This window comes from Perognathus longimembris, chromosome 13 (genome assembly GCF_023159225.1).
Source record: "Perognathus longimembris pacificus isolate PPM17 chromosome 13, ASM2315922v1, whole genome shotgun sequence".
Classification (NCBI taxonomy): domain Eukaryota; kingdom Metazoa; phylum Chordata; class Mammalia; order Rodentia; family Heteromyidae; genus Perognathus; species Perognathus longimembris.
In genome coordinates, this window is record NC_063173.1 from 2,419,634 (window position 1) to 2,444,375 (window position 24,742).

Here is a 24,742-nt window from a genome sequence, read left to right on the forward strand (position 1 = left end):
CCCTGAACTTCTTTTGCTCAAGGCTAGCATAGCACTCTGCCACTTGGGCCACAGCACCATGTCTGGCTTTTTCTGTGTATGTGGTGCTGAGGAATCAAAGCCAGGGCTTCATGCATGCAAGGCAAGCACTCTACCACTAGGCCACATGCTTAGCCCTGGGGTGTAAAAGTTTGAGGGAGGGAATAAACCAAGGAAATGGAAGGATTCATAGAGATAGTAACCTCTACATACCGAATACAAGCTATTTCAGGTGGCAGTGTTCTAAATCTTTCATGTATTCAATTAGGACATTAAGGGCACTAAGGTAAAGGTTACTAGGCTAATTTGCCTACAGATTCCAGCCAGAATGACTCTAGGGCCTGTTTTCAATTACTATGCTATGCTACCTTTACATTGAGGAAATGCCCCCCCCCCCCACCAGCTACTGTGGCCTGAACACAGGATGCAGGGGAGACATGAGGGACCAGAGGCATGCTTCCCTTTCCTTTTGTCAAATTTCCATCTTTATCTGTGCAACAAACGATTGACTTAAGGGATGGGATAAACGTGGGTGGTTTTTGGCAGGGGTTAACTGTGGTTTGAACTTGGGTACTCTACCACTTGAGCCATGCTTCTAGCAAAAGATTTGATATGCCAATGACCTTGAGCTGTGTCCTATCTTCTTAAGGGATGAGTAAATAAAACGCATGAAAGTCCAGTGTTGGCTAGAAATATGCTGGCTTTTGAACATGTAGCAGGCATTAGGTAAACTCAGGTAAAAACATGCATAAAGTACTCTCAAGGAAGGGAAGGAAAACAAATCAGCAGAAACCATGTCGGTTTGCTCAAAGGAGGAAGGTTTCAATGGCAGCCTTAGCTAAACTGCAATGCTTGCTGTTAGAATAAACGAGGCTGAACACTATAACTCAATATAAGAACAGCTGTGGTTTGAAGTCTCTGTTGCCTGGCCGAAGCAGTGCATGAAATGATCCCCCTGGCTTTGTTGACGTTGATTATCATTGCAGTGGAATCAAAGCTTCCTGAACAAGGTGTACAGACGGGGGTGGGGAGACCCCCGTCACCATGGGCCTGCAGGCACGCGCACCAACGGGAAAGTGTAGGAGCTGATAATGATCCACAAGTGTTTTGTACAGAAATACAAAGGGGCATTTTATTTACATTTCTCTCAGAACACAAGAAATACTTCTGTCAGTATTGGAGTCTAATGAGGCTTTAAACCCTGACACTGTTGATACATACGCTGACACAGCAGCGCAGGCTATGAACATGCTGCTCACCAGATTCCATTTGCCTTCAGGAAGCACCACAGTCTGAATGATCTCAGAGATCATTTACCAGGGGAAGGGGAAGTCTTTTCGGGTGTGTTGCGGTGTGTGTGGAGGGCAAATGGCTTCTCACCATGGCAACAATCAGGTTGCCAGGCTGGGCAAGGCCCGGTGGGAAAGAATGGTCCTCCAAACAGGTCTACCGCAATGAATGGCTCATGCCACCGGCAACTTTCTCCAGGTTCTGCTTAATTTCCCGTGAAGTAACTGCTTGGCGTGCACCCAAGCAGTTCCTTCCTTCAGTTCCTCTTTGTCTTGCCGCCCCCGGGGTGGCCAAGCAACACTGAGCAGCAGAGCCTGAGCCAAGCGTACGCAATGCCCACCGCGCAGTACCCCGAGGTCAGTAACAACGGGACGAAGGGGTACTTGAGCTTCCAGGAGGTGAGAGGGAACAGCAGTTCACAGCAGACCTCCAGAGGCACCAGGCCAAGGAGGTACAGAGTTTCAGTCCAGTTTAAGAGAGCTTTTTCTTTTCTGAAGGGAGAGAGAGAAAAAGGTTGGTTTTAGATAAGCCATTTTGGTTTAGTAGACATGCCCCAGCCAAGCCACCCATTGCCCCCACATTGTGCTGTGAACTGCAGCCAAGGCTGGAGTCAAACGACCAAGCAAACTTTACAAGTAGCACAAATACCAACCACCTATTACAGTATCTTGCCAATACAAATTTTCCCAGTCTACCTAAGCTATCGATCACTTAGCTGAAGCCGCTCACACAAAATTAGCCCTGCATACGGAATAGAGAAAGGGTATGGGTGCTAGCCTAGTAGATAAGACCATATATGCGCAATTGAGGATTCTAAAAGTCACTTTTAATTTTGGTAAAATATAAATAACACAAAATTTACTACCTTATTTTTTATTTTTGACATTTTTGTAAGCATACATCAATAGTAGTTTAACCTTTCTTTGGCCAATACTGAAGTTTAAACACAGAGCTTTGGGCTTGCTTGGCTGATTCTACCACTTGAGCCATGCCTCCAGCCTGGCTTTTTGTTGGGTATTTTGGAGATGGAGCTTAGACTTTCCTGTTCTGGCTGGCTTTAACCTGTAATCCTCCAGTCTCAGTTTCATGAGTGAGGATTAACAGTCTCATGGTATTTTCTGTCCTAAATTCTTTTGTTTCAAACCGTGATCCTCAGACCACAGCCCCCCGAGTAGCTAGGATCACAGGGGAGAGCTGCGCACCCAGCCCCGTGACACTCCTGTCTCCCATTTATCAGCAAAAGGCCAGAAATGGGGGGGGGGGCCCTCAATTGATGGTACCAGCCTTGAGTGAAAAAGGTAAACAAGAGTGCTGAGTTCAAGCCCAGTATAAAAAAGAAAAAAATACAGTTGTAATACTACACAGAAAAGCAAAGTTATATTCATAATTCTGTAACCATTTTTAATCATTTTAGCTTTTCTCCATTTTTCTGTATTTATGTAACTTTATGGATAATATATATTTCAAACCCCAGTTTTAATTTTCAAATAAGGTTTTATTTGTTTTTAGAGACAGGCTGTCACTATGTAGTCTAGGCTGGTCTTGAACTCTCCGTCTTCCTGTCTGTGCCTCCCAAACTATCTATGTGCCACCTACACCTGGCTTTCAAAGAGGTTTTATTTTACATGTCTTTCTCCAGCTAAAGATACAACCTGGTGACAGTATCATATGGGTAATTTCTCCCTCTGTTACAAGGTGCGAGGGAGGGGAGTCCCCGGAGTCCCCGTCCCTCCAAGAGCCCACCACTCAGAGACAGCCACAAGCAAAAAGATGGATTTACTGGGGAAGCAAAAAGCGAGCTGACCGGCCAGGGACGCAGCGCAGACTCAGGAGCTGACACTGTGACCCCGAGCAGTCCTCAAATCGGGGTTTATAAAGGTAAAAGCGTAGCACAGGTGTAGGGGGCTGATGCAGAGGGCAGAGCAAGCCACAAACAAGTTATGCAAGCCATTTACAGAAGCAGAATTTTGGGGTCAGGCTGACCTAATCTACTCCCCCCAACATTTCCTACCATGTTTCCCTAGGCAAGATGGAGTCAGCTCTGCTCCCTACAACACTTCTACTTGGCAAATTTAACCACTTTTTAAAAATTATCATCAAAAGGTGATGTACAGAGGGACAGCAGTTTCCTGAGTCAGGTGACGAGCACATTCCTTCTGGACAATGTCACTCCTCCCCTCACTCTCTCCCGCGTTTTCTCTCCCATCCCCACCCACAAGTTGTACGGTTTACTTTCAACACTGTGCCTAGTGAGCATCACTGCTGCATTTAGCAATGTCTTTAACTGTAATGTTGTTATACTGTGAAATAAACTTCGAAGGCTTATCTGACTCCTAAGGAGTAAATATTTCACAAGAGTAAATATAACTTTACATTTACTTTTTTGATTACCTGAATAGTGTCTTCAGTGAAAAAACACTGTAAATGGTGAACAGTAACATGAGTAAGATTTTAATGGGAAGCTCTGTCAAAAGAAAATACAGATGATAGTTTAGCTGACAGAAAAAAGGTCTCTACGACTTAAGGCAATCTAAGCAAACAGATACAGTTAATAATATGTCCAATGAATAGACTTGACCATGCTTTTTTGTAATATCTAAGAATACTAAAAACTAGGTGCAAAATGAGAGAACAAACGAGCTTTCTCCTTTTGAGCGATTGTAGGGTTGCTTGCTTATATCGGACAGTCCTGATGGGTAGGCCCTGGTGAAAAGGGCATGCTAGTCAAAAGCCAAAAGAAGCTGCTTACCTGGTGCAGTGAAGAGCAGAGGGAAGAGGGAGTAGTGTCCTGTTGTGGTCAGAATCAAAAAAATTGAAGCATCTCCTGCTTTTTCCACAGACAAGAGGCTAAAAACAAAAATTCTTATCATAGTTTCTGAACGCAACTGAAACCACACTTGCAAAGAGCTTGCATGCACCGCATCTATGACTACCCCTAGAACTGCCTTAAGCAAATAAATATTGGTTCTGCTGCAAGTCCAATGCAATTGAAAATATTCACTTGGTAAGCATGCTGAATCTGTGAGTGCGGCTCACTTCCCTGACTGAAAAAGAGGGGTGTTGTGGGGCTGGGAGCCGCCTGGAGGCGCAGTCAGGGAAACAGGATTCAAATTCATCCCCAAACCTACAGTTCACCTCATACACAATGCCCTGCACCTGGGGGAGTTCTGACTAAAGATATTAAAAACGAACTCTGTTCTCAGATAGCAAGTTTGATAAGAAATGTACTCGCTGCCTAACGTATGAAATTGTAAGCCCTCTGCACATCACTTCGACAATAGAATTTTAAAAGGAGGCCGACTTCAGGCTGTGATTTGCTAGTTGTGTGACTTTGTTTTGTTTTGTATTGCTGTGTAGCCCAGGTTATTCACCATCTCTACCTTCCTGCCTCTGCCTGTCTAGTGCTGGCATTACAGATGTGTACCACCATGCCTGGCTTGGGAGTGCTTCTTCTAGGCATAAAAAGTGCATGCTTTATTCTTTCTGTGGTGTTAGACTGGAATCCAGGGCCTCACTCTTGGTGGGAAAGTGTTCTTCCACTAAGCAACAACCCCAGCTGGCATCTACTACGTAAGTGTCTACACACAGAACTATGTTGCCATGCCCGTTAACAGTGTTACTATGGACCGGTCACAATCTCTCCAAGCCCCAGTACCTGCTGATGTTAAGATGGGATGATATCAATATATCCTAATTACCTTAAGGATTGTTAAGGCTCAAAAAGAAAACAAAAACAAAGCAGTTCTGGAAAATCTAAAGTACAGTATAAACATTAGAGAGTTATTCCAGAATGGAGTCAGACCTTACATGACTGACAACAATTAACAAGGAACCATGGGACTTTATTTTCACAGATGTAGTAATGCCAAAGTTCATGCTTTTTCCAAATGATGCTGTACTCGATATCTAGACCTATCATGCTAATTGAATGCAAAAACCAAAACATACATTTGTGCACACCCTACAGGAAGGGGAACTTACAGCCACTTGAATATTTAAAACATCATTCAAAAACAACAGGAAATGAGCAATAGAGGCAGATGGTTGTAGGCAGTCCTCAAGAAGCACAGCACGTCTGTCTTGTCATGTACCAAATGACTTCGTGCCTTTCCGTGGCTCTTGGGCTAGACATTCCTCACGGCCCTAAGGATCCCAACATTCCTGTCCTGTCCGAGGGGAAACCTGTGCTTTGCCTCTGCCTATCTAATCCCACAGAACAAGACAAGAACGAGGCAGAGCAGGTGGAACACAGTGAACCTGGCCAGCAATGCTGACTCCCAAGCGATGTGCTTACCTCATTGGGAGAACTGCAAGGAGAACAGCTTTTTCGTGGACATGCCATCCAAACATGAAGGCGCTTAAGGCACAGAGAACGAGGCATCGAAGGAAGCCTCTGGGCCCTTGGGGTTTAAACCAAAGACAGAAAACAGAGGGCTAGAAATAGGCAAAGATAAAACTTCAGTATCATTTCAAGTTGGCTTTATAGAAAGTATTTAGGGAAGTGAAATTTGCATCACCTTTGAAAAACGGGAGATTCTAGACAATGCTTCATTGAACTGGACAATTCATCCCTTGTGCATAGCCAATTGAAAGTTAATTAACTTTTAAAAAGGAAAAACAGGCATTTGGAAGGATGTAGCTAACTTATTACAATTAATCCTAGTCATTAAGTAGTAAATATGTCTAAATGAAAAGTTCTGGAATACACAATATAACAATTTATATTATTAGTCAGCTATATTATTAAGTTAATTGATATTCATTGAACTTCTTAAGTCAAACTACAAAAGTTCATACATTTATGGACCAGTAAATTAGATTTTACACTATTAATAAACAAGTGTCTGGCTTTGTGGGCTCCAGTGTGATTTATAGTAAACCATTGCCTTTTCTATGAAGCTTCAAGACTTGAGATTTTGGGGGGGAAACCCCACTTTTAGTTCAGTTAAAATTATGTGAACAGGGGCTGGGAATATGGCCTAGTGGTAGAGTGCTCGTCTCATATGCATGAAGCACTGGGCTCCAGTCCTCAGCACCACATATATAGAAAAAGCCGGAAGTGGCGCTGTGACTCAAGTGGTAGAGTGCTAGCCTTGAGCAAAAAGAAACCAGGTACAGTGCTCAGGCCCTGGGTTCAAGTCCCAGGACTGGCAAAAAAAAAACAAAAAAATGTGAACAAATAAACCAGGAGAGCTCAGTTACCTACATGCCAGTTCTGCCACATAATTAAGAAGTGAGATATTTTTGCTAGTAGGTTCAATCATTTGGAAACAAAATAAGCTTTTTACAATGAATCTTATTAAAATTCTACCCCATGCACTGTGAATAAAAGTTGTAACACATCTGAGCCACAGCCAATTCTCAGTTCATCATCAAAACATAATATCCACGTACCATCCAGACATATCCTGTTCATTTTGCCAAGGATGACAAACAAAACAAAGCCTGGCTATTTCTGCCATAGAGATTTCCTCTTTCTCTTGGGCTGGGAATATGGCCTAGTGGCAAGAGTGCTTGGCTCATAAACATGAAGCCCTGGGTTCGATTCCCCAGCACCACATATACAGAAAACGGCCAGAAGTGGCGCTGTGGCTCAAGAGGTAGAGTGCTAGCCTTGAGCAAAAAGAAGCCAGGGACAGTGCTCAGGCCCTAAGTCCAAGGCCCAGGACTGGCAAAAGAAAATAAAAGATTTCCTCTTTCTCAATCATGTGGTCCATACCTCCTCCTTCCTAGCCTTTCCCCCCTTACCATGCTGGAGTAGACAGATGGTCTCATAGCCAGTGGCAAGAATCTCTGACAGACAGTAATCTCTAAGAATTGCCAGGAAATACTTCAGTCTGCAGGACTTCAGCCATGGAATTTATCTTGCAGTTAGAAAAGCTTGGAAGTTGAAATTCCATCAGCCAGGCAAGAAGCAGAGAAACCCGCTGGGGAAATGAGTGCCACCTGCGAGCGCTTACCAGCATGGCAATCAGTGTGCAGATGAGGGTCGCCAAGGGGGTCACTGAGGGCAGGACCGTGTGCTCAAACTGCTGAACCAGGCCACTAGTCATCGCGGCCTTGGGGATCTTGTTGGGGTCAAGAAGGTTCAATTCCAAACCTACAGGACAAAGCAGGCATTTGACTTTCCCTTAGGTTTGTCGATGGAACGCCTTATTTTATGCTCTTGACACTAGGCCATATTCCCAGCCCTAATGTCTTGTACATTAAGACTGGTTTCACAGTGAGTGACAATGCTACCAAATTACAAGTTCCAGTAAGTACATGACAAACAGTTAATAGCAGCCACCATACAGCAGGTGCCAAGTGTAGACATTACTTTTAGCTCCTTAAGACAGACAGATGGGCTAATCTGTTGAAAGTCAAATGACTAAGAGGTGGTAGAACTGAACTTGAGTATGTCTAGCCCCAAAGTCGCTGGTACTGACAATCTAGCATTTCTTTATTTTTACTTTTGTTCTTTACAACACAGTGGGTGGGGACATTTTCAGCAGTAGACTCCCTACAGTAATAAGTAAAGGAAGACTACAGGAATGAAACGACTTGGCAATGTGCACAGAGCAATGAATGCAGGTGGGCCTTAGACCAGGTCTTGCACTATCTAGATTAGGAGTCAACAAAACTACAGGCTAAGGGATAAATCTAGCCTTCAGAGCCATTTTCCCACAGCACTGAAGGTACATGAATGGCTTTTAAAGTTTTACTTATTTTATTATTATTTCTTAAGCAGGGCTCACTGTGTTGCCCAGGCTACTCTCAAATTCCTGGGCTCAAGTGATCTTCCTGCTTCAGCTTGTCAAGTAGCTGTGCCTACAAACATGAGCTGCCCTACCAGTTTTTCACATTTTTTTACAGGACAAAACAAAACATCAAAAGCACTGTATCTGTGACCTGTATCGCCTAAAATACTATCTGATGCGCTACAGAGAAAGTGTGCCAACCACTGCTCCTGGTCCTGCCTTTTCCCACCATGCTCGGCTGGATTCGCAAGCGAGAGACTGAGGCTCGAGGGCTGAGGGTGGGGTTCAGACAGCAAGCACAAGGCCACAAGGACAAACTACAGTGCCACCAAAACACCAAACAAATAAGACAATGACAGATGAACCTAGTCCGCTGTGAATTACTGTTAACAGAGCCATGCATATTAAGGCATATATACATTATTTTTTATCTGCTTCTTCATATATTTAAGCTTAAATGCGAGTTAAATTCTGCTAAACAATGTTTTCCTTTAGGCAAAAGTTACCTTTAGAAAGTGTTTACATATTTAGTTTTTGTCCTCAAAGACCCACACCTCACTGCCACAAGGAGCCTTTGTGAGGAATGCAGTCTGTTTACTGCTTTAAAACCTCAGCTCCGAAAACTGCTGCCCTGTTCTTCCTGAAAGCTGAAGTGCGAGACTACAGAACACACAGTCCTGCCACATTCCAGACGCAGGCAGGCTGTCCACTTCTCCCCGTGACCAGCCCTCTGAGCGTTCACAGGCGACGTGAGAAGGCCCGCTACCATACCGATGACCGACAGCGCTTTGTCCACAGCATTGTACAGAGCCCAGAAGTTCGGAGCCCAGTACGCATGGCAGAGGCCTCTCTTGAAAGGAAAGAGTCGGGAAAACAGTTGAGGCAGCTGGTTCTGTTGAAAGGAGAAAGGAAATTGATTAAATAGTCATCAAACACTTCCACACTCAAACACAGAACTGTCTAGAGCACAGTGTGGCCCACACTGGGAAGTCTTTGTTCCTTCGGGTAAGTGCTTGGTGATGCTGAGCAGGTCGGAAACCACTTTTGTGAACTGATCGCTGGAACAAGACACAAAGAAATACTGTGAATCTCAGTCCACGCTGTTCTGGAGTAAATACAATAATGGAGGAATTTCAGATGCAAAGGAGATCACAGAACGCACCGATCTGGGTCTCCTGGAGGGAAGGAGAGGGCAGGGCAGAGAACAGGAAGGTTCTTCTGTTTTAGTAGGATTGAAACTTATTTCAGGGTGGGAAACAGGAAAAACGTGAACATCTGTTATATTCTTGGCACTTGAAAGTCTTTGCTGACCAATGAAGACTGCAAAATACTGATTTGGGGGGAGGAGTTAAAAATAAATTTTAGAAAGGAAGTGAAGTTTGAAATATTCAATCCACAAATAATGAAGATGAATTTTGTGCGCAACGTTCAGTTAACATATACAAAGGTGAATATGCACAAAAATGTCTGAGAGAACACTACCTATGAAAGGTCCTAAGAGGTACATGAAGTAAGAAAGGACTAGCTTTCACTTATTTCATACGTTCTTGGCTTCACTATTTTTTCTAAACAGCAATGAAAAACATGTTTTACTTTATTTTATGTCAGTTGTGGGGCTTGAACTCGAGGCCTGGGTATTGTCCCGGAGCTCTTTTACCCAAGACTAGCACTCTGGCACTTTAAGCTACAGCTCTACTTCTGGCTTTCTGGGAGTTAACTGGAGATAAAGAGTCTTACACACTTTCCTGCCCCGGCCAGCTTTGAACCGTGATCCTCCTATCTCAGCCTCCTAAGTAGCTAGGATTACAGGCATGAGCCACCAGTACGTGGTACAGTACTTTATTTTTTAAAGAAAAATAAGAAGAAAGAAAGAAACGGCTAGAGGTTGTCGTGCTGGTGAGGAGGACAAAAGGGGTCGAATACTGTCAAAATAGGTTATTTGCATCCATGAAAATGGAATAAAGAAACCTGTTGGAGATATTATGTTTAAGGAGAGGGAAAGACATTGATTAGAGTAGTGTAAATATGTGTGGAGATATAACAGTAGCCCCTCCCCCTTATAATATAAGCCAGAAAACAACAACAACAACTTACCAAAGCTAGGAAAGGACCCAATGAAAAAGCAGAAACTAGGAAGACAATCAGTCCCAGGGAAAAAACACGCACAAAGCTGAAACTGCTCCACTGGACAGAGCCATCTAGAGAAAAGGAACAGTGTCATTATCAAGAGCATGGACAAGTATCCCCAAATAGTAACTACATCGATCCCCCAACAGGACACCGATCTTCCTCTTTTTGTGATGGTGGCTTGCTATATGTCCCAGACTGGCCTCAAATTCAAGATCCTTTTGCTCCAGCTCTTCAGGAGCCGGGATTACATACCACCTCACCCAGCTGTATACTAGACCATATAGCAAAAGCAGGGAATGAATTCAGGATGGTAGCGCGTTTATGGGGCCAGTTGCTAAGAGATACCCGATGTGCTTCGTAAAACTGTTAATAAGCCACTAAGTCAATAAAGTGAACAAAGGAAACAACAACAAAAATGATTTTTCCATTATTACTGACACTTGCCTGGTTTATTTGAAATGAAACAGTAAGATCGCAGCAGGTATACACCATAGGCTGGTGCTACATAGAGGTAGATGTGCTTGAAGTGGAGAAGAGTAGCGAAGAGAAATGCTCCTTCCATAGGCCTTTTCTAGGACAGTGAAAAGGGAAACAGTGCTTTAAAATTCAAAGTCAGGAAAATGCAATCATGAAGGATTCGGGGTTGGACTCTGAAACAGAAAAGGAACATTCGTTTAAAAGCTGACAAAATTAATATAAACCAGTGCTGGTTTCTTAATCTTGACGCACAGTTATGTAAGATAGTAGTACCCTTAGGGGAAAATGAGTGATTCAAGAACTTGAACTCTCAACTACTTTTGCAACATTTCTGTAAAGTTTGTTATTTTCAAGAACGATGTATAAAAAATAGAAAAAAAAAAGTTGCTAGGCCTGTAGTACACATGTAATCCCAAGACTTAGAAGGCTGAGGAAGAAGGATTTCAAGTTTGAGGACAGCTTAAAGTACGTAATGAGATTCTGTCTCAAAAACAAAAAACAAAAAGAAAAAAGAAAAAGAAAACATCTTTTTGTTATTTTTGGAGTTGTGGTCTTGCTATGTTGTCCAGGCTGGCCTTGAATTTCTGGGCTCAAAAAATCGTCTCGTCTCAGCCTCCCTAGTGGGGACCATAGGTATGGACCACTACATCTGACGTGGAATCTACTTTTAAAAATAGATATATTCTGGGGCTGGGGATATGGCCTAGTGGCAAGAGTGCTTGCCTCGTATACATGAAGCCCTGGGTTCGATTCCCCAGCACCACATAGATAGAAAATGGTCAGAAGTGGTGCTGTGACTCAAGTGGCAGAGTGCTAGCCTTGAGCAAGAAGAAGCCAGGGACAGTGCTCAGGCCCTGAGTTCAAGCCCCAGGACTGGCAAAAAAAAAAAAAAAAGATATATTCTAAATCAAATGAAATATGCTATGTTATATTTAAGAACAGTCCTCCTACATGTAGATCACTGTACCACTCTTCCTTTCTGTATGATCTGAATTTTCCATAATGAAGGCAGTTTAACATTAAGTCTAGTGGGCTCAAACATTATTCCAACAAGTGATTCTTAAGTATGAAAACTGGTGCTCAACCAGGCACGGGTGGCTCATGCCTGTAATTCTAGCTAGTCAGTAGGCTGAGATCAGTTTCACACTGAGCTGGCTTCAATTAACCAGCAAAAAAGCCAGAAGTAAGGTATGGCTCAAGCCTAAATTTAAGCCTTGTTACTAATAGCGCGTGCACACACACATTCCCAATAGGTGGGAAGCTGGGAATGAAGATGCACAATACATGGTATTATGCTAAATACAAAGAAAAAATATTTTTTAAAGTAGATCTGAGGCTGAGATAGGAGGACTGAGGTTCACAGCCAGCCCAGGCAGGAAAGTCAGTGAGACTTTTATCTCCAATTAACTACCAAAAAGCTGGAAGTGGTGCTGTGGCAGAACGCTAGCCTTGAGCAAAAAGAGCTCAGGGATAGTGTCCAGACCCCTGAGTTCAAGCCCCACCACTGACCAAAAAAGGTCAAAAGTGGTTGAGGCTCAAGCTGTAGAATGCTAGCCTTGAGTACAAAAGCTCAGGCACAGTACCCAGACCCTGAGTTCAAACCCAGCATTGCATACAAAACAATGTTAGTGCGACCTTGTTTGATAAAAAAGCTTTATGTGGCAGTGCATGCCTAGCCACGTAAGGGAGGTTTACGCAGGAGGATCAGGGTCTGAGTCCTATAAAAGTATAAGAACCTGTCTAAAAAATAACCAAAGCCAAGAAGGGCTGGGGTGGGGCACAACTGGCTGGAGGCCCCAAATCTAGACCCTAGAACTGCGGAGTTAAAGTCTGAATTCTGTGTCACAGGAATTTCGGAAGGCTCAAATGTGCTAGGATCCCGATAGTCCACAAAGGAAACTGCCAAAGGCCCACCAACGCCAAGTCCCTTTGCTCACTGTCTCATCCCGGGTCGTCTAGAATGGGCATGGTTAAGAATAACAAGGAAATAGAATGTCACGTTTCCAGACCTCTCTCCAAGTTTACAACCTCATCAGGTCTAGCCTACTCTAGAGTCAAATTTTAATTGCTTATGTGAGAACCATCCCACAATAATTCATAGAACACCAATTATGTCCCATGTGCAAAGTGACTTTTTACACAGTGTTCTTTTTCGAAACCAGAGTTCCCTAGGTAGTCTTGAACTCAGGACCTGCTTGCCTCACGACGCTCCTACTTCCTGTTAGGATTGCAGATGTGCACCACTCTGCTTGGCTCCCATGGGGCGTTCTGTGGTAAAGGGAAGTTTACCCAGACATTTACAGTGAACACAAAGCCATTTTATTTCTGTGTGTGTTTACAATGTGGGGTACAGAACCCATGGCATCAGGCATGCCAGGAAAGTACTCTACCACCGAGCTATAGTTATAAAGAACTTTTAAACAGATTATTAAGCTTGATCTTCCCAAAGTACCATTTTACACTAAAAAAAAAAATAAAGCTTTAAGAAAGAACGTAGGGGCCTATTTTATGTATGAGAAAGTCATTCCCAACAACTTGTCTTTGGTCAAAGGCTTCCAAACCTGTTGTATGAGATATCAAAATTCCTTGGGAAACTCTTAAGCCCCAGCCCAAGAGCTTCTGATTCAGGTTAAGGAAGAGTGGCCCAGATATCCGAAATTTTGATTTCCTCCTCTATAAAAGGATGACACTAGTTAAGACAATTCCACAGACTGTTTATAAGGTTGATTCAGTAAGACATTCTATGCAACTACTCCAGAGCTGCTAATGCGCTTGTGCAGCCCTTGTCTGAGTCACACAGTGACTCAGTGTTAGTCCGGATTTCCACCCAAGTTTTCTGATTCCAAATTCCCTACTTCCTTACCAGCCTTTGATAGTGAAGCACCAACAGAGGTACTACACTGTAAAAATTGCCAGAGATTTCAACCTACAGAAATGGCCCCAACCAAACATAAAACTCAAGTTTAATTCAGGCCTGCCACACTCTATTAAGTTATTCGAATATAATTTTTCCCATCTGTAAAAGGAAAACTTGTCAAAAGAAAAGGCAGAATTTGTGAGAATACCCTGTGTCTATAACACTTAAGAGACTCAACAGTAGGTCATAAGCAATCCACCACCCACTACAAAGTTGCCTTTAGAAGCTAAACATCAAGGGGTACAAATCTAATTAGGTGCTTTGTGTTTACCTGAAATAACCGTGCAATGGAGAGCAGCATTAATCCAAATAAAAACCCATTGTACTGGAAATGGATATCTGGGGGGATGTCAAGAAAAAACAACAGAGGATATAAAAGTCACAAAGAACTATGGCAGCTAAGTATAGGAAACTGTCAATGCTTTATTAATGTGCTAAAATTAGGCAAAATATGACTGTCAGTTGGGCTTCCCATAAACATTTTCTGTAAAGGGTCAAATCCTAGAAAAGTCTTCAATTAAAATTTATTTATTTATTTATTTTTTATTTTTTTTTTTTTGCCAGTCCTGGGCCTTGGACTCAGGGCCTGAGCACTGTCCCTGGCTTCTTTTTGCTCAAGGCTAGTACTCTGCCACTTGAGCCACAGCGCCCCTTCTGGCCGTTTTCTGTATACGTGGTGCTGGGGAATCGAACCTAGGGCTTCATGTATGGGAGGCAAGCTCTCTTGCCACTAGGCCATATCCCCAGCCCCTCAATTAAAATTTATGTTTAAGAAGAAAAGCAAACACTGTTTCCCTGTGTTTCCCTACCTTAAGGGCCCAGGCAGCTAAAAGCCCAATTGTTTTTGGTGTTTTAGAGTTAGCGATGAAGAGTTTAGGGATCCCACAGCCACTGAAAGTCATTAGCAAGCAGGACTCCATCCGTTCTTTTGTTTTGGTTTTTGAGACATGGTCTCTCTACGCAGCTTAGGCTAGCCTCAAACTCACTACCTTCCTGTCTTAGCCTCCCAAGTGCTGGGACTACAAGCAAGCATATACTATTGCAACTAGCTGCTCTATTGTTTAAAGCACACAGATAATTTTTTGGGGGAGAGGGGTCCTGGGGCTTGAACTCAGGGCCTGGTGTCCTGGAGCTTCCTTTACACAAGACTAGCACTCTTCCCCTTGACCCACAGCTCCACTTCCAGATTTTTCCTGCCTGGGCTAGCTATGTACCACATTCCTCAGATCTTAGCCTCCCCAAGTAGCTAGGATTTCAGGCCTGGGTGACCGGTGCCTGGCTATACAATGTCATTAGTGGGAATCATGCTTTTTACAGAAGAAAGTAAGGCTCAGAGACATTAATCTACTAAACTGTGTGACAACATAACTAAGATTGGAGACAGGTCAGACTGAAGTTCGGTGTTTTCCTCCACACTAGGTTACCTTGATGGAGACTGAAAAATATTAGGCTTCTATCATTTGAATTTCAGAACTTCATTAATATGTGGTAAGCCAAGATGGTGGCAAAACATGAAGGCCTGAATGTTCCCACAAGCACACTATGTCTTTCCTATGAAAGGTATTCATAACCATGTGTTATAAAATGGCTATATACATTTATACTGGGTAAATCTAAAGATAAACAAATTGCAAGATCAACATATATATATGCACAGACAACTTAATTGATTCTTATATGTTACTATTAACTTTCCAGGAACGAAGTATCCTTACAACCAGAGTCCAGTAAAACTGGGCAGAAAGTATGGTGATGGGAACCTATTAGCCTATTTTCTAAAGCAGCTCATATCTGATAATCATCACTATAAAAAGAGTTAATCATCTATTAAAGTACAGCAGAGTAAGTAGCAGACTAGTGCAGAGACTATCAAGGATACGGTCCACAATTAACAACCCGAAGTTCCATAGCAGTAACACTGACAGAATAAACGTTGGCGTCTCGGTAAGTTCTTTACTTGCTCTTTTTCCATCAATGCATTTACAGCACCTATGATGACACATCAGAAAAGAAACAGACACAACTTGATCTTCACTAGAATATCACAGTGCTTTCGGTGGAGTATACCACTGCACATTTTAGAAGCCATTCTTGACAAACTGTCTATGCCATCTTTGGTTGCTTGAAAAGATGGCAGTTAAGAGAAGCTCTCAGGGTTAATTTAATAGAAGAAAAATTTTTAAGAAAAACAAGTCACTTAAAATTCAAAAATAAGGATTAAAAAATAATCAAGAGGGTACGTATTATTTCAGTTCTTAAGAGCAAAAATGCAGGCAGGCACTGGTGGCTTGTGCCTGAAATCCTAGCTACTCGGGAGGCTGAGATCTGAGGATGGTGGTTTGAAGCCAGCCCCAGCAAGGAGGAAACCCCATGAGACTCCAATTAACTACCAGAAAACCTGAAGTAACGCTGTGGCTCAAAGCAGTTGAGTGCTAGCCTTGAGTGAAAAGCTCAGGGACAGCGTCCAGGCCCTGAGTTCAAAGCCCCATGACTCGGGGGAAAAAAAAAAGAGTGAAAATGTAAGAGCAGGGCTATAGGTTATTCGTACAGTGCATGCTTACCAAGGCCCTGTGTTCAATTCCAGCCTTCTCCCCGACAAAAAAAGAAGGGTAGTAAAAAATGTAGATCAAGGCAGTTTAGTATTCTGACCCACAGATCATATCAGCTAGATTAAGAACAGAGCCACAAACTCTCAGTTCCTCTTTATCCAAATAGTAACCAAAAAATCCATATAAAAATTTATGTCACTTAATGCTCAGATATAGAGTGACAACAACAGTATAAATAGACTAGTGTAATAGGCACCAAAATGTTAGCAGTGATGATTATAAAAGAGCATGTATGAATTTTTCTTTGTGCCTTTCTTGGGGCTTGAACTTAGGGCCTGGTGCTATCTTAGCTTTTTTTGCTCAAGGGTAGGGCTCTATCACTTGAGCCACAGGTCCATTTCTGTCTTGTTGGTAGCTTATTGATAATAAGAGTTCATGGAAAGCCAGGCGCTAGTGGCTCACCACTGTGATCCTAGCTCCTTATGAGGCTGAGAGCTGAGGATAGTGATTCAAAGCAAGCCCAGGCAGGAAAGGCCGTCAGACTCTTATAGCATAAATAATAGAAATACTTAAAGAGAGGCTGGGAAAGGTGTGGTCTCATGAAACTTCAGTTTCCTCAAGAATAGACAGTAACTTTACAGAATAATTTAAAAACGGAATAAGTTAATAATCTAGGTGGGTGGCACATTCCTGTTACCTCAAGTTACTTCGTAGGTGGAACAGTATGAGGCCAGCCCAAACAAGAGCAAGATACCCTAGCTGAAAAATGTACTAAAAGCAAAGGACCAGGGGCATGGTTCAGGTTGTAGAGTACTTGAGTAGCAAGCTCAAAGCTCTGAGTTCAATTTTTAGTACTTTACAATGAATATTGATGAATAAGTAAAAATAATCTGTGTATACTGTCTGATTCTGGGAACTAGTACCCAGATTTTACCCATTTCATGTAACTGCTCCTTTTACTTTGCCTATGAAAGTAAATTCCTGTCTGTCTGTCTTACTATTGGAAAGTTTGAATTAAAAAACCTTTTTATTTAAAAGGCGTATACCACAAAGCACTTTCTCTTCCAACTATGGCAAGGTCACAAACAGATTGGAAGTTGTGAGGCTAAACACAAGTTATGCAATAAGAACAAGCAGGGGTTAAATCGTTCCCAAGGGCCTCACAATCAAAATGACACATTTATGACAAGGGTCACGGAAGGGACATAGTCACTGGTGTCATGATCATACCCACGACCTTAAGTACTGCAATCAAATAAAAGCCAACACTGAAAACGTATTATTTGGAAGTCAGTGTGTAAGGCACCTTTTTTTTAGTGGTTGTGGGTCTTGAACTCAGGGCCTGGGCGCTGTCCCTGAGCTCTTCTGCTCAAGGCTGGTGCTCTAGCACTTGGAGCCACAGCTCCACTTGCAGTTTTTGAGGGGGTGACTGCAGATGAGAGCCTCACAGGGACCATTCTGTGCAGGCTGGCTCCGGACTGCGATGCTCCGTGGCCAGCCTCCTGAGTGCCGGAGACCACAGGGGCTAGGCACCGGTGCCCGCTGACACAGGGGTTTTTAACTGCTTGAAGTTAAGTTATAAGTACAAGATGCAAAGCGTGAAATATACCAGTGGTATCAGCAGGAGCAAATGAATGAGGATGTCAATGGCTGACGTAGTTTATTTGAATAGGAGAATAGAACAATGAAACCTGTTTGAATTGTTTTAAGAGGGAAGGGAGATAAGGGAGACTAAGAGAGAGGTCAATTTGAACATATTGTAGCGCGGATGGAAATGTCACAATAAAACTCCTTTTATAAAAAAAAATCAATAAGGGCTGGGGATATGGCCTAGTGGCAAGAGCGCTTGCCTCGTATACATGAGGCCCTGGGTTCAATTCCCCAGCACCACATATACAGAAAACAGCCAGAAGTGGCGCTGTGGCTCAAGTGGCAGAGTGCTAGCCTTGAGCAAAAGGAAGCCAGGGACAGTGCTCAGGCCCTGAGTCCAAGGCCCAGGACTGGCCAAAAAAAAAAATCAATAAAAAACTAAAAAAAAAAAAAAAAAAGATACAAACACAGTTAAGGGTAGGGAATGTGGCTTAGTGGTAAAGTGTTGGCCTAGCATGCATGAGGCCCTGGGTTTGATTCCTTGGTGCCACATAAGCAATAAATTTTTTTAAAAATCAATAAAATAAAAGGAAAAATAACCATTAAATTTTTTAAAAGTTAAAATAAGAATCTCCATGAAGAAAAGAATCCAGAAAGAACAAAAAGCACTGGGTAAGATTTCCCACCCAAATTCTGTTAAGAAAAGACTTTGGTGTTTAGCACCACGGACCCCTGTACAAGTGTGCAAGTACCGTGTGCATGTGTGGGTCCCAAGCCGCAGGGCAGATCACAAAAGCCCCGAGGGGCCTTCCACAAGGAGGGAAAGGCGCGCATGCGGGGATACTCCGGTGAGGGAAAATGGCCCTGGAATTCTACCTGGACTACCACTTTATGCACCATTCACGACCTCTGTGAAGAGCTCTGCCTTGGAGCTCCTCTTTGCACTTATGTTTTTCACAAGACTCTGCCAGACTGCTCACTAGAAATGCCCATGGTTTGAAGTACACTTCCGTTTTTCATCACAGCGTTTGCCATGCTATGAATGTGGTTCCTCTAAGTTGGAAGTAAATTAGCGCTAAGTACTATACTTCTTCAGTCCCCGCCAACACAAGCAAATATCCCCACAAGATACTCTCCCGACTTACTCGTGAACAGCATACACAAAGAGTGCATCTGTAAAGATGACAGAAAACCTCTGGAACAGTAAGGTCCTTGAGCTGAAGTAGTTCAGATGACGCACATTAAGCATCTCTTCATCAACATATTTGGCAACATGTGACAGGACATATTCAAACCAAGCAAAGAAGGGAGGATAATCCAAGGTCCACTCGGAAGTTGACTGGATAAAAAGCACAGGAGAAACGCATGATAAATAATGAAGCTTCCACTGTCTGGTCTTTAATTCCCTCAATACAGAAAGTAATTACTACGTAAAAGGGTCCAGAACACCATGCGTATGGCACAGACATATAATCCCAGGGCATGAGAAGCTGAAGTAGAGGCTGGCTTCCTGCCTCAGCCTCCTGCTGCGGAAGCTGGAGCGTGAGGCCAACCTGGACTCTGTAGCAAGGCCCTGTCTACTCACACACATACACACACAGGCGCACGCACACACACACACACACACACGCACGCACGCACGCACACACGCACGCACGCATGCACGCACACACACAATGTGTTTCTCTCATTGTGGAATGCCTGTAAAATTAAACAAAGACCTTGCATCTACAAAAACTGACACTACAGGGCTGGGGATATGGCCCAGTGGTAGAGCGCTTGCCTCGTATTCATGAAGCCCTGGGTTCAATCCCTCAGCACCACATATATAGAAAACGGCCAGAAGTGGCGCTGTGGCTCAAGTGGCAGAGTGCTAGCCTTGAGCAAAAAGAAGCCAGGGACAGTGCTCAGGCCCTGAGTCCAAGGCCCAGGACTGGCAAAAAAAAGCAAAAAACAAAAAACCGACACTACTGTCATAATGTGCCAATCTGCAGTTATTAGTCTTCAGTGAAAAAAAAAAATCTTCCTCTACAAGTATATTACAGGTTTAGGCAGTATTTTTTTTTTTTTTTTTTGCCAGTCCTGGGCCTTGAACTCAGGGCCTGAGCACTGTCCCTGGCCTCTTCCCGCTCAAGGCTAGCACTATGTCACTTGAGCCACAGCGCCACTTCTGGCCTTTTCTATATATGTGGTGCTGAGGAATCGGACCCAGGGCTTCATGTATACAAGGCAAGCACTCTTGCCACTAGGCCATGTTCCCAGCCCTATACTACGGGTTTGATCACAGGGTCTCTCTGTGATTAAAAAAAGCAAGAGAAGTGAGTTTTTTGCCCAATCTCCTGTTTGTGAAGATGAATTTCCTCTCCCTGAAGTATAAGTAGCCTATGAGGCAAACCCAGAGGCTCCTGTCAGGCACTTGGGCTATGAACTGACTAAGTTCTACACTTGGAGAAATTCCCTTTCTAACTCCAAGTTGCCAACAAAACAGATCACTGAACTGTGCAAGGAGAAGTTAAAAATTCTATTTTTTTAATTCTTAGCATCTTAACATTACTACCTACTTTAATTAACTGGTTGATTAAGTGTGTGATGGTACTGAGGCTTGAATGGAGGGCCTGGCCTTCTGGCTTGGCTTTTTTGCTTAGGGCTGTCACTCTACCATTTGAACCACACCTTCAATTCCAGCTTTTGGCTGGTTAACTGGAGATAAGAGCCTTCGCCAGCTGCCTTCAGACCACGACCCTCCAATCTTAGCCTCCTGAATAGCTAGGAGTGTAGGCATGAGCCGCCAGTGCCTAGCTCTACTTTGTGTTATACAGTTGACATATGCTTATATAAAAGACAGTGACGGCCAAGCAACATGGCTCATGCTTGCGATCCTAGCTGCTCAAGAGGCTGAAATCCACAGGATAATTGTTTAAGGCCAGGCCAGACAGAAAAATTTGCTAGACTTCATCTCTAAAATAACAAGCTGAAAGCCAGGTGGATATGAGGCTCAAGGGTAGCATACCAACCAAACAAGTGTGAGATCCTGAGTTCAAACCCCCACACCACCAAAACAAACCCACAAAACAAACAAAAAATACTAAGCCAGGTGCTGGTGGCTCACACCTATAATCCTAGCTACTCAGGAGGCTGAGATCTGAGGATCATGGTTCAAAGCCAGCCCAGGCAGGAAAGTCCCTGAGACTCTAATCTCCAATTAACCACCCAAAAGCTGGAAGTGGAGCTGTGGCTCAAGTGAAGAGTGCTAGCTTTCAGCAAAAAGAACTCAAGGACAGAACCCAGGCCCGGAGTTCAAGCACACAAACACAGACACAAAGACACAAAGATACTATCAAATCATTATAAATTAATATTTTATCAGTACTGACTTTAAAATACAAAGTTTCCATTTAAGTGGTACATTAATGGAGCAGTGCCTTTATAAATAAGGATGCATGGGTAGAAAATGCTAAAAAATGATTTCCTGCTAGGGTTATGAAAAATAAACAAATATGAAATTACTGTTTATGTAGTTTTAATAAATTTAATTGTCAATTTACACTCTATTATCATTTAGAGTTTCCAGTTACAATTTCAAATGTCAGAGCATACTCCATCCTTAAAGTGCCATTTATTTTTCAGAAATCTAGAAGACTTTCTGACTTTTGACACTTTTTTTTGGGGGGGGGGGGGGCAGTCCTGGGGCTTGAACTCAGGGCCTGAGCACTGTCCCTGAGCAGTTTTGTTCAAGGCTAGCTAGCACTCTGCCACTTGAGCAAGAGCGCCACTTCTGGCCCTTTTGGTTTACGTGGTGTTGAGGAATCGAACCCAGGGCTTCAAGCATGCTAGGCAAGCACTCTACCACTAAGCTGCATCCCCAGCCCAAACATATTTTAAAATTTGTGAATGGAGCCAAACTCAGTAGTTCACACCTATAATCCCAGCTACCAGGGCAGCAGTAACCTGGAAGTCCAGCCCAAGCACAGATTTAGCAAAAACCCATCAATCTCAACCAATAAAACCTGGAGGTGGTAGCTTGCCCTTGTCATCCAGCTACGAGGAAAGCTTAAATAGGAGGGTCATAATTTGGGGTGGCCTAATAGAACACGGCGGGTATGAGTCTAAAAAAACAAAAACAACTCCCCCCACTCAAAAAAAACCAACTAAAAGCCAGTGGCTCACACCTGTAATCCCAGCTATTCAGAAGTCTGAGATCTTTGTTTTGAAGCTAGCCTGAGCAGACTCTTATCTCCAATAAACTACTCACGAAAGCTGGAAATGGCACTATGGCTCAAGTAGTAGAGCTCTAGCCTAGAGCACAAAGAGGCCGGTCAAGGCAGTGCCCAGGCCCTGAGTTCAAGCCCCAGGATTGGCAAACAACAATAACAACAACAAAAACTAAAGCAAAAAGGGTTGAAGGGCACAGTTCAAATGATGAAGCACCCACTTAGCAAGTACAAGGCTCTGAGTACAAACTCTAGTACCAAAAAATAATAAAATACAAATAAAAAAGATAATATGAACTTACCTCATAATACCACTGGGATATAGGCAAACTATGAGTGATGGCAAGCCAGTTTCGGTGTACTTCAAAATCTGTGGAATGGCTAGGCAATGAGAAAAATAAAATGAAGATTAAAAAAAAACAACTACAAACTTCTAATTCAGTCTATCTGAACTCCCCCCCCCCACAAACAATTACAGCTCACTATCCTATAAAGACACAAAAATGCATTAGAAAATCCTGAAGCAGCTCATTTATATGTTGATACATATATGTTACCCCTCAGTCTACCTAGGTATTCCTTATGCAATACTCCCCCATTCAGTAGTAACGCACAAATGAAATGTTTCATAATGGCATTATGAAAATCTAAGGCACACATGGGAATGTTTACTCTCATAGTGCCAGCAGTTCTTTTTTTAATTACTGAATAAACTAAGACTAAAAGGAACTTGCTAAACCAGTATTTGTTAAAAAGGCAAAATTAAGACTAGCCAAATAGCAAGCAAATATGGTCATGCAATCATTGGGTAACTTCTGAGAAATGCAGTCTTCAGCTATGTGTTGTTATGAGATTAGAGTAGATATACATAAACTAAAACAGCTATGATATATTAAAGTACCACCTTGCAATCCATTATATTCATATATTCAGTTCACTGGTGACTAAACATATCATTTTATAGTGAGTGGCCAGTCCTTGGATGGAATGTGATAGGTAAGTAAAGGGCTCAGGGTGAACAGAGTAGCCAGGAAGCTATCGGAGGACAAGTACATTCATAACTCCGGACTGAATTCAGTATTCAAGGTAACCCCAAGGATACATTTCTAACCCATAGTAACTAAAGCAAGAGATATTACCACCCCCACCTACACACAATCTACAGGGGGGGAAAAAAAAAAGTCTTATTCTGTTAGGCGAAGGTGATTCACGCCTGAAGTCCTAGCTACTCAGGGGGTTGAGATCTGAGAATCGGGGTTCAAAGGCAACCTGGGCGGTCCATTCCACGAGTCTCCACTTAGGACCAAAAATCTGGAAGTGGAGGCGCGGTAGAACATCCATCAGCCTTGAGCAAAAACCCAGGCCCTGAGTTCCAACCGGGTACCCGCCCTCTCCGTGCAAAGATCCTTTTATTCTGCTGTGTGAAAGGCATACACTTTAGAAGTACTTTTCCGGTTTGTTTTTAAGATGGCCAGACGTTCCTGCCTTCAGCTAGGCAGACCAGTCCTTTCATCCCGCGGTCCCCACGACCTGCTGCGCTGGAGCCGCCCGCCAGCGCGGGCGGGCGGGCGGGCGCGACACCTGCGGCGGGAACCGTCAGGACGACAGACGCTGAAGGAGGAAGCGGGGGGCTAGAGAGGATATGGGAAGACGGAAGAGGTGGCAGGAGAGGCCAAAAACTGTGACTGGTAGAGCGCTCGCCTCGCACGCATGAGGCCCTGGGTTCGATTCCCCAGCACCACCTATACGGAACACGGCCAGAGGGGGCGCTGTGGCTCAGGTGGCAGAGTGCTAGCCTTGAGCGGGAAGAAGCCAGGGACAGTGCTCAGGCCCTGAGTCCAAGGCCCAGAACATTCTGTGGATTTTAACTCCAAAGCATCACCTCCCCCCGGGGCCGTGCAGGCCGTGCAGGCCGGGCCCGCGGCGCCCTGGCGGCCTCCGGGCGGGGGACGCGCGCCGCCTCCCTTCCCCGCCCCGCCCGCCCCGCCGCGCAGGTCCTTACTAGGCCGGAATGAGGAGGCATTTGAGGAAGGTGACCCCGAGCGCCAGCGCCGAGAACCAAGCGCCCCCTCCCGCGCGCGCGCCTCCCGCTCCCGAGGCCGCCATGCCGGCAGCAGCCGCTCCCGCCCCGCCCCGCCCCGCCCCGCCCCGCCGCGTCGAGCCGCGGCCGGCTTCCGCGCACGCGCAGAACGCCCGCGGGGCGGGGCGGGGCGGGCGGGGGGGGGGCGGGCGCTGCGCGCGCAGGCGCCCTGGCGGGGCCGCGGGGCGGGCGCGTGCGCGTGCGCGGAGGGGGGACGGGGCTCCGGAAGTGGCTTGAACTCCGGGCCTGGGCTCCGTCCCCGGGCTTCGTTCCGTCTCTTGAGCCGCAGCTCCACTTCCGGCTCTTCAGTGGTTAATTGGAGGAAGGAGTCTTCGAGATTTCCCTGCCCAGGCTGGCGCCGGGATCAAGATCCTCCGACCTCAGCCCCTGGCGCCTGGGCACCGCAGCAGGTTTGTGGGTGCTGAGCGCCTAGCTCTCAATGATTTATTTTATTTTTTGAGACCGTCTTAGGCGGCCCAGGATGGCTTGGAACTCACCGTGTAGCCCCGGCTAGGCTCAAGCTGATAACAATCTTGCCTCGTCTTCCCCAGTGCTGAGATTACAAGTGTGCGCACCACAACAGCAACTGGTTTGACCTGATTTTGCTTTTGCTTTACTTAGTTTTATGCTGGGATGGTAGCTTGCACCCAGGGCCTCTTGCGCTTACTTGACTTTTCCCACTCAATGCTGGTGTTCTGCCACTTGAACCATACCTCCATACCTTCTGGCTTTTTTTGTGG

General features: G+C 44.3%; 1 protein-coding gene across 2 annotated transcripts; it reads right to left on the bottom strand.

Moving 5' to 3' along the window:
• Positions 1 to 672: 672 nt before the first annotated feature.
• On the bottom strand, positions 673 to 24,032 carry Alg8 (ALG8 alpha-1,3-glucosyltransferase). Of its 2 annotated transcripts, XM_048360428.1 has the most exons (13): positions 23,925 to 24,032; positions 22,225 to 22,303; positions 18,857 to 19,050; positions 15,452 to 15,561; positions 13,844 to 13,911; positions 10,623 to 10,749; positions 10,143 to 10,246; positions 8,820 to 8,940; positions 7,269 to 7,408; positions 5,603 to 5,742; positions 4,058 to 4,155; positions 3,700 to 3,772; positions 681 to 1,799 (listed from the first exon to the last, which is right to left on the bottom strand). In XM_048360428.1, the coding sequence occupies exons 1-13, from the start codon at positions 24,026 to 24,028 to the stop codon at positions 1,565 to 1,567; spliced, it is 1,593 nt and encodes a 530-aa protein (XP_048216385.1). In that variant the 5' UTR covers positions 24,029 to 24,032; the 3' UTR covers positions 681 to 1,564. The 2 variants fall into 2 exon arrangements, with proteins under 2 accessions (XP_048216386.1, XP_048216385.1); XM_048360429.1 differs by lacking the exons at positions 10,143 to 10,246; positions 10,623 to 10,749 and having other exon boundaries at positions 673 to 1,799.
• Between the last annotated feature and the right edge of the window lie 710 nt (positions 24,033 to 24,742).